The 15,314-nt window shown below is 44.1% G+C and overlaps 2 protein-coding genes across 3 annotated transcripts; one reads left to right on the top strand and one right to left on the bottom strand.

The window, feature by feature from the left end:
• The first annotated feature begins 74 nt into the window (after positions 1 to 74).
• LOC125990638 (apolipoprotein B-100-like) lies at positions 75 to 13,414 on the top strand. Of its 2 annotated transcripts, none has more exons than XM_049758032.1 (26): positions 75 to 124; positions 985 to 1,326; positions 1,422 to 1,466; positions 1,567 to 1,679; positions 1,747 to 1,892; positions 1,958 to 2,105; positions 2,361 to 2,513; positions 2,619 to 2,743; positions 2,831 to 2,916; positions 2,984 to 3,434; positions 3,497 to 3,761; positions 3,824 to 4,035; positions 4,105 to 4,324; positions 4,414 to 4,587; positions 4,665 to 4,868; positions 4,938 to 5,102; positions 5,190 to 5,395; positions 5,476 to 5,643; positions 5,709 to 5,830; positions 5,903 to 6,104; positions 6,172 to 6,356; positions 6,422 to 6,567; positions 6,651 to 6,766; positions 6,849 to 7,192; positions 7,279 to 11,624; positions 11,701 to 13,414. In XM_049758032.1, exons 2-26 carry the CDS (start codon positions 1,272 to 1,274, stop codon positions 12,679 to 12,681), a joined length of 9,378 nt encoding a protein of 3,125 aa, XP_049613989.1. In that variant the 5' UTR covers positions 75 to 124; positions 985 to 1,271; the 3' UTR covers positions 12,682 to 13,414. The 2 variants fall into 2 exon arrangements, with proteins under 2 accessions (XP_049613989.1, XP_049613988.1); XM_049758031.1 differs by having other exon boundaries at positions 4,938 to 5,105.
• LOC125990643 (rho-related GTP-binding protein RhoB) lies at positions 13,030 to 15,170 on the bottom strand. Its single transcript, XM_049758045.2, has one exon. It carries the CDS (start codon positions 15,029 to 15,031, stop codon positions 14,420 to 14,422), a length of 612 nt encoding a protein of 203 aa, XP_049614002.1. The 5' UTR covers positions 15,032 to 15,170; the 3' UTR covers positions 13,030 to 14,419.
• Between the last annotated feature and the right edge of the window lie 144 nt (positions 15,171 to 15,314).

Below are 15,314 nucleotides of genomic sequence, written 5' to 3'. Positions count from 1 at the left end.
ACACCGAGTGGTAAACTAATAGATTGCAATCGGATTTTTTAAAGCGCGTGCATTCGTTATTTTTGTCCCCTTTGGGCGATCCGTAGCAGCAAGATGGCGGCGAAACATGTCAGCGTCCTGTATGGTGAGCGATCCTTGTAAAATAATAATAAATTAGTAGTTTAATTACTATTAAAAACGTACGTTGATGTGATAAAATTTATTTTTTACATATTTATAGACTGAAAACAATTCGCGAAAAAGCTTCGTGAGACGATGATAACTCTTAGCATCAATTGCAGTTCAAATTGTACTAATAATGCTAACTAACATTTACGTAATCATTTATATTTTTCCATTTAGGTTGTTTTTATTTACTGTTACACAACACAATACTTGTCTTCCACTATCTGGTTAGGTTATCTTGAGTGCAACTCTCACGATCCTGCTTAAACAGCCTTTACTGGCTTTTTTTTAAATAGGGGAAAGGTGAGCCAACAGTTTATGGATTGACAGGTGTAACACTCACCCATAGGCTTAGTCATCATTGGGATTAACAGTAAGTAGACATTTACAGTCTAAAATCTAAATAAAATGACTCAAGAAAATATTCCCAGTATGATAAAGTGCAGTACTGCAACCATAACAGTACAGTGATAAAATATAGAGTACTGGATTGTATGTAAACATATTTATTACATTAATTTTATAATATTAAAATATAAAATTTTATAATAATTTTAATTAATTTATTACATTATGTATCATATATTGACAATCATAACGGCCTTCTGAAGGAAACTATGATTATGATGCGGCCCTAAACAAAAATGAGTTTGACTCCCCTGCATTAGAAGATGAGTCACCTTTTTGATTCATATCGTTCAGCTCAAAAACGGTTTGTTTTGAAATGTATTCAACACTATGTGTCGTCCATTTTAATAGTCATTTTAAATATTTTTTTAAAATATATTTTAATCACAATGTTCATGTTTGTGTCAAAAGGTTGTCTACTGTCCCCAAAAGGACCATATCACAAGATTCCGCATTATCACGATGACCCACCCCCACCCAATGCTGACATCATGTCTTACTTTGTGAAACATTTGACCTTTGGCCTGCCACAAGGACTGCCAGACTTTGGAACCAGGGCAACACATTTGCAAGTCCCGCTAAACACATCCAACGGGAGGTTCCGAGATATAAAAGCCTTCGAATAAACCACGCGGGTGAGTCTTCAGTGAAAGAGGAGGATTCATTTGACCTCAAGGCTTCCAGGTGCTTAGCCCAACATGGGACGTACCAGGATCTGCCTTCTGTTGCTGCTAGGAACATGCGTCCTAGCCCGTAAGTAATCTTCAGTTTGATGATATTTTTATGTTTTTTTTAAATAAATGCAGAGTAAATGCATTATTTTTTGGGCGGGGTGCTTTTCTTTCCAGAGCAAGATGGAGGAAGTGTGGATGAACAAGCTCCATCATGTCTCTGTAAGTTTGATCATTGGTATCGTACCGGTCTGTCAAATATTTCGAAATTCACAGTGATGTAGTATAATATATATAATAAATTTTTAAATATACATTTCAGTGGCTAAAAGGTTTAGGAACTTCAGGCGCTTTGTGTACGACTATGAGGCTGAGACCTTCAACGGCGTTCCCGGAGCCACCGACAACAAAAGCGGCCCCAAAGTCTCCTGTCAAGTACGTCTAAAATTCTTCACCCTGTCACGAGCGTGAGGATTGTGATTAAACATCATCGACTGCGCAGGTTGAGATTGAAGTGCCTCAGACCTGCAGCTTCATCCTACGAACCACAAAATGCTCCCTGAGCGAGATCTTTGCTGTGGATGACAACGGGAATGCGTTGTACCGCCCCGCTGCTGGAGATCAGGTCTTCAAAGCTGCCATGGCGAAGTAAGTCTAATAAATATTTTTAATAATGTTCATGTAGCAAGACTGATATCTGTCCACCTCATCAGGAACCCACTGAAGATCACAATTGAGCAGCACACCGATGTCAAAATCTTCCCTGAGGAAGACGAACTGGTCAACATCTTGAACATCAAAAGAGGAATCGTGTCCTCTCTCCTCGTTCCCGTTATGGAAGAAGAGAAGAACAACAAAATGGTGAGAGAGCCACGAGTCATCCAACGATAAACCTGTTGCGCAATGACTAGATAATCTGGAACAGTCATGGCTGATAAATGTACATAGGTCATTGTGTTCCCGTGTCAACATGCGGGTCAAAGTCTCAGATAACTTTATCACTCGAGGAACGTCACCTGCTCATATAATGGTCTTTTAATCTGGTGTGTTGATTTGATAATCTGATCGCTGTAAACCGAAAACATGTTTTTAACGTCTTCATTTTTTTCTATCCAGCCCACCGTGTATGGCCTCTGCTCCACCGACTTCACAGTCAACGCCAGAGGAGACATCGCCACCGACGTAACGATCAGCAGGGACCTTTCCAGATGTGATGGCTTCAGCGCTCACAAACAGGCCACCAGTCCCCTGGCTCTCATCTCAGGAATGGTATGGTGGTTTCTCGTCAAATCCAAACTCCACTTCCTTCTTAAAAATCTTTTTATTCCATCAATAAAGCCAATGTTTTATGAGAATGTTCCTCTCCACTTTCAGCACTATCCTTTATCCAAGATGATCAGCAGCCACCAGACTTGCAACTACAAGTTTGACAACCAGAAGAAGCACATGACCAGTGGAACCTGCACGGAGAAACATCTTTTCCTGCCCCTCTCCCACCAGTAAGTAGACAATCATAACCAAAATTTAATAAAAAAAAAAAAAAAAAGGATATTTTTCATCTGAATGTTCTTCCTGTTTCGACATAGGAACGAATACGGGATCTCCACTCTGGTGAAGCAGACTGTGACTCTGAGAGAGACCACCAAGATCAACGACAGAGTCTTCGATCATAGTTAGTGTTTCTTCTTTTCTTCTCTCCAATATTGCCCATAACACGCCATGTAATACTTTGTGAACAGATGAAGCCCTCGTCCGGTTCTTGCCCATGGAACTTGTTGACAGCAAGTCCCCCGTACAAACCAAAGACGCCGCCTTGACCACAATGCAGCAGCTGAAGACCCTTTCCAAGACCAATAATGGCGAGCAGCGTGCTTCCCTCTTCCACAAATTGGTATCTGAGCTACGTGGTCTGAACCCCGACGTCTTGGGTTCTACTGCGCTTGAAATGATGGCTGTATCCAACACCCTGACCATGCAAGCTCTGGTCCAGTGCGGTACTCCGGAGTGTACCAGCGCCACGCTGAGGGTTTTCAGATCTTTCGATAAATCCACCGTTGAAGTCGACGTAGCAGTTTATGCCCTGGCAATGCTGCCCAACCCCTCACGCCTCATGGTCAAGGACATCCTGGCCATGGCTCAGAACAAGAAGAGCAAGCCCATCATGTATGCCTTGAGCAATGCCGTCAAGAAGTAAGTAAACATCAGGAGGGTTTCGTTTTGTGAAGAACCTAACATCAGATCTTCATCACTAGGCTGTATCAGGCTGAGGAGAAAGTCACTCCAGAGATCACGGCCGCTTCGGACTTCATGGCTTCCCTTCTGGGCCCAGATTGCTCTGGGGATAAAGATCTGACCTTCTTGACTTTGAGGGTCATAGGGAACATTGGAGATGTGATGGAAGCTGCTGACCCCGCTATTAAGGACACCCTGCTGAAATGCATGAGGCAGCCGGCCACCACGCTCGCTGTTCAGCTCGCTGCCATCCAGGCGTTCAGAAGAATGTCTCTGACAGATGAGGTAAGAAGACACTCGGCAATCTTTCACTTTTCCACAAATGTACTGAGAAACTTCTCGCGCAGGTTCGCTCGAACCTCCAAAAGGTCAGCCAGTATCCGAGAGGAGCCGTGCAGAAACGTCTTGCCGCCTACTTGATGCTGATGAGAAATCCTCAAAATAGTGATATTGAAATGGTGAAGAAGATCCTGACCCAGGAGGAGAACGAGCAGGTCAAATCTTTTGTGAGCTCCCACGTCTACAACATCATCTCCTCCACTGATCCTGAAACCAAAAAGTAAGATTCATTATAATTATCAAACGATATCCAGATATGTTAAGGGAGATTTTTTTTTTTCTTCTTTAGGCTTGGCAAGAAGATTTTGGATGCTCTGCAGGACAACGTGGTGGACACACATAATGACTACAGAACAAAGTCTCGTAATTACAAGCTGGGTTTGGCAAATGAAAACTTGCAGGCCAATCTTCAGGGCAACGTGATCTTTGACCCGAGCAACCAGCTGCCAAGAGAAATCATGATGGAATCGACCCTCAAAGCTTTTGGCTACAACATGGACATGTGGGAGGTATGATGATCATTTGACAATCGTTGGACGAGAAACTGCAAAAAATGAACTCAACCTTTGCTGTTTCCGAATCTTCTTCTTGGCGATAGTTTGGAATCGAAGGAAAAGGCTCGGAGCCCTCTATTGAGGCTTTGTTCGGAAAGGACGGGTTCTTCCCAGACACCTTGTCAAAAACTCTGTACTGGGCAGAGGATAAGATGCCAATCAAGATGATGGAAGTTCTTGACAAGTGGGTTGCGCCCTTGAAAGCAGAAGGACAGAAGGTAAATAGAGGTTCGATTGATTCCATTTTCGGTACGCGTTAACCTGGCCGTTAAACGATCCCAAATATTTCCCCAAGGCCCCTGAGAATCTGATGCGAGAAATTGTCGGCAACTTCAACAAGCTGGTAAAGGATTTGCAGAATCAAGAATCTCCAGAGGCCATGGCCTACCTGAAGATGATGGGAACGGAGCTCGGCTACATCAAGCCCAACGATCTGAAGTTTATCGCTGATAATGTTCAAATGTATGCAGAGACTTTCCTCAAGATTCTTCCTACCCAGGTATGACTTTTTTTTTTTTTAAAGAACGAGATGAGAAGATTTGAAGGTGTTCTTCTTTCTTTTGATTAGGTTGTGGCTAAACTGATGTCCAGCACAGACAATGAGATGTTTGTCCATTACATGTTCATGGACAACAAATTTGTCCTTCCAACTGCCTCTGGTTTACCTTTGACCTTTTCTCTATCTGGCACTTTTACTCCTGGAGCTAAGGGTGGACTTCACATCTCCTCAAATGTGGTAAAAAAAAAACATCATTAGCCAAATATATTGATTGTGACCATCTGTATCACACACAAACTTTTTTTGTCCATTCAAACGCAGAATGAACTTTTGTTCAAGCCGTCTGTTGGCGTCGAGTTTGTGACCCAGATGGGCGTCCACGTCCCCGAATTTGTTGTCTCTGCCGTGGAGATGCACACCAGCTTGTATCACGAGAGCGCGCTCAACGCTAAACTATCCGTAGAGCAAAACCAGGTCAAGTTCTCCATCCCGGCTGCACAGGGGCCAGCAAAGCTTTTGAAAATCAGGTAAAACCCCCCAAAAATGGTCATTAAATATTTGGGTATTTTGAGTTGGAATTAAAATTTCTTTTTATTTTTTATTTTAGCAATAGCGTGATGATTGTTGGCGACGGCAAGGCTGTCGTGATCCCGCACAATTTGGGTGACGCAAACTGCGACTCCTTCTTTGGATTCAAGTATTGTACTAAAAAACTTCACGTCGATGCACGCGGGAAAAGTGACGTGCCTTACTTCCCTCTGGCTGGAGAGACGATGTAAGTTGAGAAATACGAAATGACAGCATTTGAGAAGATCTAAATCTTTGGATCGGTCTCCTCAGGTTTGAAGTTGACATCGAGCCCAAGGTTTCGTACACGGCCACCATTGCGTACGCGCTCCTCAATGAAGGAAAAGATGGCGACCAGAAGGTTGATTCCCTGAAGATGACTCTGAACGCTGAAGGTAAGCGTGTCATTTTTTTCTTCTGAGAATAGTTCCCTCTTCTCTCAGCATCAAGCTTTTCCAACTTTGCAGGAGCTCAAGCCGCCGAAGCTTCGGCCACCGTGAAGTACAACCGAAACAGGAATGTCTTCACCGGCCAAATGGAGATCCCCGACCTCGATGTCCAAGCTGGAGTCCAGGTCGGCTTGACCGACAGCAGCACCAAAGGCAAAACCGTCACTGTTGAGATTTCCAACAAGAACGTGCCACAGATCACTCTAACCGGTCACGCCCAGTGAGTAAACCACAAACCTGGTCCAAAACTCCAAGATCTCATTTTATTTTTTAAATCTATTTTCTAGGCTTCAGACCATGACTGAAGGCATGCTGCAGGTTCAGTTGGAGGTCCCCTCTCTGAAGACAGATGCTACCATCTCAGCTACCATGACTGACAGTGGCACCAATGGTCAAGAATTCACTTTGGAGATCAAAAGCGATGTGAAGCTCCCAGAAACTTCCTCCATTCAATCAGTCACATTCAAATATGGTATGTCCAAATTCTTATAATGTGTGTTCCTTCCAGATGCTAAAAATATTCTGTACCTATTGCAGGCAAGGACGAGGCTGAGGTTAAGCTGAGGTCAAACATGAATGCTGAGACCAAAGTCCTGGTGCCTTACACTGAAGCTCTCAAGACCTGGATCGGACAAATTGCCAAGGATGCTATGGATCGTCAAGTCGTCAACAAGGCAGTTGAAGTGAGTTTGCTGGTTTTTTTTGGAGACTTTAGCTTAATAAGCTTTCAAATGTAAAAAAAAAAAAATCTCGTTGCTCTCCTTAGGCCAGCAACACCTGGATGAACAAAATATCAGTCCATGTTCCTTATGTAGAAACTCTGAGGAACAATATTGCCAAGGTGGAAATGCCTTCCATGCCTGAGAACCTATTCATGAATATGTAAGAGAAATATTCATTTTTAATCGTAAAAAAAATATATAAAAGCTACCATCGTTTTACCAACTTGGTTTCTGTTCTTCAGGGAAAGCAAATTCCGATACCAGTTCAACAAGAACTACGTGACCATCCGAATCCCTCTGCCGCTTGGAGGCAAATCTTCCGAGGAGTTGTTCAACATACCCTTGCTTGGTGGAGAGCTTGCGAGGCAGCGGATCGAAATTCCCAAATTCACCATCCCTGCTGAGCGAGAGGTCACTCTGCCGCTTCTTGGGATGGTGGACGTGTCCGCGAAGATGAACAGCAACTATTACAACTGGGAGACAACGGCGTCAGCGGGTAACAATACCGTGGACTCTCCAAACTATCTGGCCAAGTTCAAAGTTCAGGCTCGCAGTCCGCTCAATCTTCTGTCTTTCACGACTGAAGGTAGTTTGATTTCTTTGAGCATTTAAAAAATAATTTTAATAATGACACCGTATTATAATGTCGTTTTTTTTTGTTTTTTTTTGAAGGAGCTACAGAAGTTTCTGATACAGATGAGAAAACGCTGAGATTCACCCTGAGCGGCTCGCTGGGTCACGAATTTGTGAGTACAAGGCTAAACATCGAGGAGACCATCGCCGTCTCAGATAACGTAACGTCCTCGGGAAAATACAACATCCAAGCCGCTTCCCCGCTGGGTTTGCGAACATCTCTGGATCTCACCAAGAAGTTCACGCTCGATCCAGCCAAGCTATTGGGCGACATCAATGCCGACGGAAGTGTCAGCGTTGGATCTTTAACTGCTAGCACCACCTATCTCAACACCTTCTCATCCGACCGTGTAAAGAAGGAACTCCGACTGGAGAGCATACTGAGAGCAAACTCTGACCTCCTGAAAGTTACCAATAAGATCAAGGCTATATACGCAAACGAGAATCTCAATATCGAGTCCAACACGAATATTAACAGCGACCCCGTTAAACACTCGACTAAAATCACCCTCAACTATAAGGATGTCAAACTGAGCCTTCTCTCCAACTCGGTGACAAAAGCCGGTAAGAGAACACTCCAGAGCCAAGTTGAGTTCACAGCTTCTGAAGCTCAAGCCAGCCTCCGGATCGGCACTACCGCTGAAGATACAGTCAACCGTGCCTACTCTCTGCTCACTGGTTCCTTGAATCCCTCAGGCTTAGAGCTCAATGCTGATGCCTCCATGAACATCTTTTCCAGCCTGGCTTCTCACAAAGCAACGTTGGCCCTCAACTCCAATGGCCTGACCACCAGCTGCACCACGACCGCTCAGCACAACCGACTGACCTTTGAGAATATTTTCCACAGTGGACTTGATGCCAACGGTGCCACCATGTCTCTCACCACAAAGGGGGGCATCCAAGGCAACAAAGTGGACTTGAACGTGGAAGGAAAAGTCGCAAGCTCCGAAGTCTACCTCAACGGGATCTTGAACGGCGACGTCTCGGCGTTCAACACGAGAAACACCATGAACTTCAGAGTAAGCGAAGATGGCCTCGTCTTGTCCAGCAATATCGTCGGATCGTTAAACGAAATGAGGACGGAGAATTCAAATTCCCTTTCTCTTACGTCAAGATCTTTAACCCTCCACACTAAGACCGACAATGTCCTTAGCGCAAGGAACTCCTACATGCATGACATCACAGTTACCATGGAGAAGCTGACAGCCTCTGTTATCATCAAAAATAATCTGAAGGTCATGGAGGTCAACTTTAACAATGATGCCCAGTTGAAGGCTCGACCCTACAACGTGGAGCTGACAGGAACTCTGATGGGAGACTTCTCAGGCGATGAACTCAAGCACACTTATGAAGTCAAGTTTATGGACATGACCTTGTCTACAAAGTGCAACACCAACGGTCAACTCCTGGGATCTCAGATAACACACGCCACGGATTTGGAAGTCGCAGGTCTGACTGTGAAATTCAACAACGTGGCAGATTACAAATCTCAGTCTCTTCGTTTTGACAGTAAAATCAACGCCGCCGCCGAACCCTTCTCCCTTACCATCGACGCCTTGTTCAACTCAAACGGCGGAGTGTCTTTTTACGGAGAGCAGAGCGGGGAACTTTACAGCAAATTCCTCCTGAAAGCCGAACCCCTCCTTCTCACGCATTCGTTCGAGTACAGAGCCTCGACCAGTCACGAGATGGAAGGCAGACCCGCAATCAAGACCAACGTGGACAACAAGCTCAGCGGCACCATGAGTCTTCGAGAACAAAGTCTTCACCTGAAAGTTAAATCCAAGGTGAATGAGCACGCTTTGGATCAAGAATTCGAGGTCTACAACAAAGAGGAGAGAATGGCCATTGACATGAGAGGAGCAGTCACCACAAACCTCTTGAGCGAAGACAGTCAAGTCTACAGTGTGTCTGGGTTCGTCAAGTACGACAAGAACATGGATAGCCATTTCATCCAGATCCCTTTCACCGAGGACATTCCAGCACTTCTCGAAGATGTCAAAAAGACGGCGATGAAGCTGCTCGACAACAGCGTGGAACTGCTGAAAGACATCAACACCAAGTATGACATCAGTATGACGATCCAGAAGAAAGTAGAAGGCCTGAAGAAGGCCATTGACAACTTTGACCTAAGCCTTTTTGCCCAAGACGTGAGAAAACGTGTCAACTCCGTCGAAAATGTCCTGACCAACCTGACAACCAAGTTGCCGACAGAAGTCATGGATCTCCTGAAAAGAGTCAAGGAGGCTATCACAGCTTGGATCGAGAAACACGGCATCGCTGATCGATTCGCCGTCATTTACAGAAAAACCGAGGAAATCCTGTCCAAGTACGAAGTTGAGAAGATGATCGGACAAGTGATGGATGAGGTGGTCAAAATGATGAAGAGGTATCAAGTGAGGGAAACGATTCAGTCTGGATTTTCCCACCTAAGGTCGATTGACATCAAGCCTTTAATCAAAAAGGTTCTGGTCCCTATTCAGGATCTTACCAACGCGCTATACTCCTTTGACTTCAAGCAGATGATTGACGACATGAAGGATTACGCCATGAGAATGGTGCTGAAAATTCAATCCTTTGATTACGACACGTTAACGTTGGATCTGAAAGAAAAAGTGAAAGATATGAGCAAGATTCCCTGTTTCGGAAAACTATACGGACAGTTTCAAATCAACACGCCACATTACAAACTCAGGACGACGGCAGATCTGGCCAACACCACCACGACATCAGTCACACCGGAGTTCAAAGCGAACTTTAATTCTCAGGCCACATCTACTTTGAAGGTCCTCCAGTTCACCGTCGATGCTAACGCTCATTTGGCTGTCCCCGAGATGAGCCGTCTGGCAATTTCCGAGTACCTTAAGATCGATCAGTCGTCTTTCAAAGTGAACCACAAGGGAACGACGGAAATCGATGGCCTGTCAGGTCAAGGTTCTGCGGACACGACTGCAAAGATAGCAACGGAGTTGTATTCTGCTGATCTTCTCAGTAACATGTTCTTCACCTTGGAAGATGGACTTTCCGGAACTGTTAATACAAACTATAATCATGACCTCAACATGCCACCCCTCAAGATTTTCACTCACGTGTCATCAACTCAGAAGACGAATCTCGCAATTGGAGCAGGCTCCGCCCATCTGAAGATGAACACCCTGGCCAATGGAAAATACGCAATTCGGGGTTACGCAGATGAGGTAACTCACAGCAGCGACATTGACGTAGTCCTGGATCTTCACACAGCCAAAGTGACTTTCATCGGGGCAACCAGCTGCAAAGATTTGAAGTCCAATCAGAACGTGGTTGCCGATATCTGCATTTTCCGCCACGCCATCGTTACTGCCAAAGTTGAAACGGAAACGCCTGTGATGAAGGGCAGCGTTTTTGACATGAAGTTCCAAGCTCGTGTTGAAGACATGCGAATTGATCTTACTGCCACCCACGAGGCAAACCTGATTGAGGGAACTCTCACAAGCTCCGCCCTCGCCTTGATCACACCTACCGAGCTCACCTTCGACACCAAGAATAAGGGAAATTCCAAACTTTTCCTTCCGTTCAAGATGTCTGGAAAGATGGAGTTCGAGAATGACATCTCTCTTACCCTAAACTCCGAAGTCCAGCAAGCCAGCTGGACTGCAATGGCCAGACTCAACCAAAACAAATATTCCCATGACTTCAAAATGGATAACGGTGAAACTGAAATTAACGTCATTTGCCAGATGAACGGAGAAGCAAATCTTGACATCTTGAGGCGACCAATCACCGTTCCTGAAATTGCGATGCCGTATTATGGAATGGGGACTGCAAAAGTGAAGTACTTCTCACTGTGGGAAGATGCTGGCCTCAGGAATCTCCTCACTACCACTAAGCAGACCTTTGACATGAGCTCCAAGATGAAATACATGAAGAACCCAGAACCCAAAATCCAGATTCCAAAGATGGGCGATTTGACCTACGAGTTTTCGATGAAAGCACCGATGATCACTCTGAAAACCGACGCGAGCGTTCTCAACAAGGACAGCTTCATTGTCAAACTCGATGCGTCCTCCTCATCGGAATGCGAGTTTCTGACAGGAAATATCCAAGGCAACACCAACGTTAACCTAGATGGTGGTTTCAAGATGGCCTCGGTCCTTGTTGTAAAACATACAGTGTTGGAAGGAAGCCATGGTAGCACCATCATCTTGAGTTCTGAAAATCTTGACGCCTCCATCAGCAATTTGCTAAAGGTCAATCTTCCTCATGAAACCATGGAAGTCCACCAAGAGATGACTGGAAACAGTTTTGTTTTCACTCTCTCCACACCATCTGCTGGTCACATCGGAGTCCAGATGGAGACCGAGAAACCCGCACAAGCGAGAGCAAGACTCTATGGTCGCTACCCCGTAAGTACTTTTTTTGTGGGTCACATTTTCATTGAAACGAAATTCTAAAATGTTCGAACGATTTGTTGTTCTACAGAGTGAACCACAAATGGACATTGATATCTTGACCTTGAAGATGTCCGTGATGAACTCCGAGAAGCTGAATATTCAGACTTCCTGGAACACGGAGATGCCGTATGAGATTATGCTGGGACTGAAGAAGAACGTACCTGCCGTCGTCCAAACGGTCACCACTCCTGTTGTCGCCACACTCGAGCAAGCCAGAAAACACGGTACGGTGTGGTTGAATAAGGCCGTCGACAACTACGCGGCAGTTAATCCCGCCGATATTATCACATCGGTAAAAGATCAGGCTATTGTTATCGTTAGAAAATACCAACATAGGATCGAGACTTTTCTGGACGCTGCCATTACGTTCCTGAGAGAAACCAAGTTCCTAATCCCAGGGTATCCACAAAGACTGTCCGGGTTCGAGGTCTATCAAAAATGGCGTAGCTTCATCACTGATGTATGCGAGGAGGCGTGTCAGAAAGTCTCAAAGTTTGTCTCATCAACCAAGAAAGTCGTTTTTGAAGCAATTCCTGCTTCCGGAAGAGTCTTGCTGACTGACTCGTTTAACGCTTTGATGAATGTCGAGGTGGGTGGCAACACAGTTGAAGATCTTCTCAAGGATTTTTCTCAACTAATTAAGAGGTTGCTTCAAATTCTAAAATCCCAAGATGCGATGAAGATTCCCGCCTTGATGACCGATTTATACCAGGAAGTCATCGACTCTCGTATCGTTACTAGTATCGTTGAGCAGATCGAAACGTTCCATCGTATCATTAGCGGCTATCTTCAAACTGTTGCGACAAAAATCCAGAACATTCCCACTCAACAGCTTCAAGCTGACATCAAATCCTCCACTGACTCGATGCTGAAATATCTGGATGCTTTCCGTGCCGACGTTGTTCGAGTCCTAAAGGAGAAAAGTCAAACTTTGGAAAAATTCGTAAGAGTTGGTGACAACCAGGTGGAATTGGATATTCCTTTCCCCTTTATTTCTCAGTTTAACTAACTTAACGAAAGACCATTCCGAAAACGAAAACTGTACACTAAATGTCATCTGTATCTACGATACTGGTCAGCCTTGATTTTATTATTACGTATTTTGTTCATTTCACACCGCCATCTTTTTTTTTTTGCCTCATTTGTATGTTCTATTGTACTATTTAAATCCTGTTTCCGTCATTAAAGACATTGTCAGAGTATTCATATTGGCGAATATATTTTTGACAGAATATAATCATCTACTGCTAACTCATACAAACCATCTGATTTAGTTTTTAATCAAGTATTCAAAAATATTGACTGCTTTCACTTTTTGTAAACGGGAAAAATACATTAAGAAAAACGAATGACATCATTTACATGGCAACCCACCACATCATATTTTTATTTTCATCAAATAAATTTCTGTTTGCTTACAAAAAAAAAATACAATGCTCCAAATCGCCCATTAAAAACAAGCTAATATTATAAATATAACACCCATATGCATAAAATGTTACACTTGGCACATACTCAGCACTTTTCTTCAGCGTAATTGTAAAAATGGACAAATGCAAACGAGACCATCTGAGTAAAACGTGTAAATTCAAATCCACTAACAATTACAGGACACAAGAGGGGAGCTTGTGTGGGGAATAATCAGGAGGTGCCACAATGCATTCCTGCCCTGGAAGTCAGCAAAAATCTCAGCAACACATGGCAGGCAGGAATGTGACTTTTACATAAGTCTGATTTATTTATTTTTTAAAAATTGGGACAATACTCCAATTCTTTCCGAATATCCATCTTAAACAAGCACCCCTATTATCTTGTAAAACGTTACACATTTTATAGTCGACAGTGATTTGCCAAAATGATCAACTCAAGACAAAATAACCGAAAAGCATGTATTATTTATCCACAACAAGGAAATACATTCAATAGTCTTACTACTTGGCTCCAACAATATTTTTCGATTTAGACTCAGCCCTCCCAACACCAGTGACGAGAAAAAATATGCTTAAAATGTACCTGAATGACCTAAAAAAAATGTAACCCATTTTCATTAACAACTGCAAAAACTGCACTGGACTGCATTGTTGGTCCTGAGTCCAAAATATTACATTTCGGTGGTACAATATGGACTGAGAAAATACTACACATGGTCTTGAAAGCTAGGCCATACTATTTTTTTTCTTTTACATTCTGCAGCATTGACCAAAATGACCAACAATTATTCATTTCCCCCAAAACTTTTGTTTCGTGCCCATTTGTAAAAGAACACTATTATAGTGCATCATTTCAAAACAAATAACTGGGTAGAATGCTGTGCAACTTATTAATTAAAAATAACAAGTGGACATATGTGCAAAAGATTACTGCTTCAATTTGTAACAGTTGTTGTGTATTTTCAATTGTTAGCAGAAAAAGTTAGTGGTCCAAATACAGACCTTTGAGGAGCTCTAATAATCTGTGAATCATAAGTGACTCTGACTCTTATTTTCTAATAATCTGTGAATCATAAATGACTCTGACTCTTATTTGAACGCAACTGGTGAGTAATAAGGGCAAATATAAGCTTGTGTTTCAGCACATAAAAGCCTCGATCCTGTCTAAACCACTCCCTGCAGCATTAACAGACGATGGCGTGGACAAAAGAACTTCTTCCGAGCCAGTATTGTCTTTTTTTGGCCACGCTTTGTAAGGGTGGGGCACTGCCCGAACGGGCCTTCCGTCTAGGCGAGTCCCTGTATGGCGCTTGCAAGTCACATCAAAACGCATCGTTTGAGAAAACCCGGCCTCCGGATCTTTTGTTTTTGCAAAGCTGCCCTCGCTGCGGTCTCGAACACCTCCCAGATGCCTTCTTTCGTCCTGGCCGAGCACTCCAAATAGTCGTGTGCGCCAATACGCATGGCCATAGCTCGGCCGTCGTCAGGCCTCACCGGCTCCAGCTTAAGTCGGGACAGCTCGTTCTTGACGTTCTCGTCGTTGCGTAGATCCTTCTTGTTGGCCACCAGAATAATGGGCACGTTAGGGCAGAAGTGTTTTACTTCGGGTACCCACTTCTCCGGGATGTTTTCCAGCGAGTCCGGGCTGTCCACGGAGAAGCACATCAAAATGACGTCAGTGTCCGGGTAGGAAAGCGGCCGCAGTCTGTCGTAGTCCTCTTGGCCCGCGGTGTCCCACAAAGCCAGTTGGACCTGCTTGGTGTCCACCTCGATGTCCGCCACGTACGTTTCGAAAACGGTCGGTACGTACACTTCGGGGAATTCGTCTTTGCTGAAGACGATGAGTAGACATGTTTTACCGCATGCGCCGTCGCCCACCACGACAAGTTTCTTGCGGATGTCGACCGCCATTTGCGTCTCCTTCCCCATGGTGGAAGTCCACAAAGAATCGACTTCAAAACCGGCTTCCGTGTCAACTACCTTTTGTCGTGCTCTGAGAACTAGGCGAGATCTCTTTATAAACCTAAGAGAGCTTTCCTAAATATAGAAGTCCAATCGGAAATAGGGAGGGGAACTTTCCGTTTGTGAAGCAACTGGTGATTGGAGCTCGCTTGGGTTTCCCCCCTTCTTTCGGGGAGGGCTCTTTTGAATGATTGCATATAAATGTTTACTTTCATGCACTTAAAATATCCACATATGTCATATAGGCCGT

This window comes from Syngnathus scovelli, chromosome 20 (genome assembly GCF_024217435.2).
Source record: "Syngnathus scovelli strain Florida chromosome 20, RoL_Ssco_1.2, whole genome shotgun sequence".
NCBI lineage: Eukaryota > Metazoa > Chordata > Actinopteri > Syngnathiformes > Syngnathidae > Syngnathus > Syngnathus scovelli.
The sequence above is the reverse complement of the archived record's forward strand: the minus strand, read 5'-3'. Positions and strand labels throughout refer to the sequence as shown.

Excerpts from the sequence above, each read along its gene's own strand:
- LOC125990638 (XM_049758031.1), top strand. The coding sequence starts at position 1,272 with ATGGGACGTACCAGGATCTGCCTTCTGTTGCTGCTAGGAACATGCGTC. Across the intron at positions 2,514-2,618 it reads TGGCTCTCATCTCAGGAATG|CACTATCCTTTATCCAAGAT; the intron begins GTATGGTGGTTT and ends CTCCACTTTCAG. Across the intron at positions 4,588-4,664 it reads TGAAAGCAGAAGGACAGAAG|GCCCCTGAGAATCTGATGCG; the intron begins GTAAATAGAGGT and ends TATTTCCCCAAG.
- LOC125990643 (XM_049758045.2), bottom strand. The coding sequence starts at position 15,031 with ATGGGGAAGGAGACGCAAATGGCGGTCGACATCCGCAAGAAACTTGTC.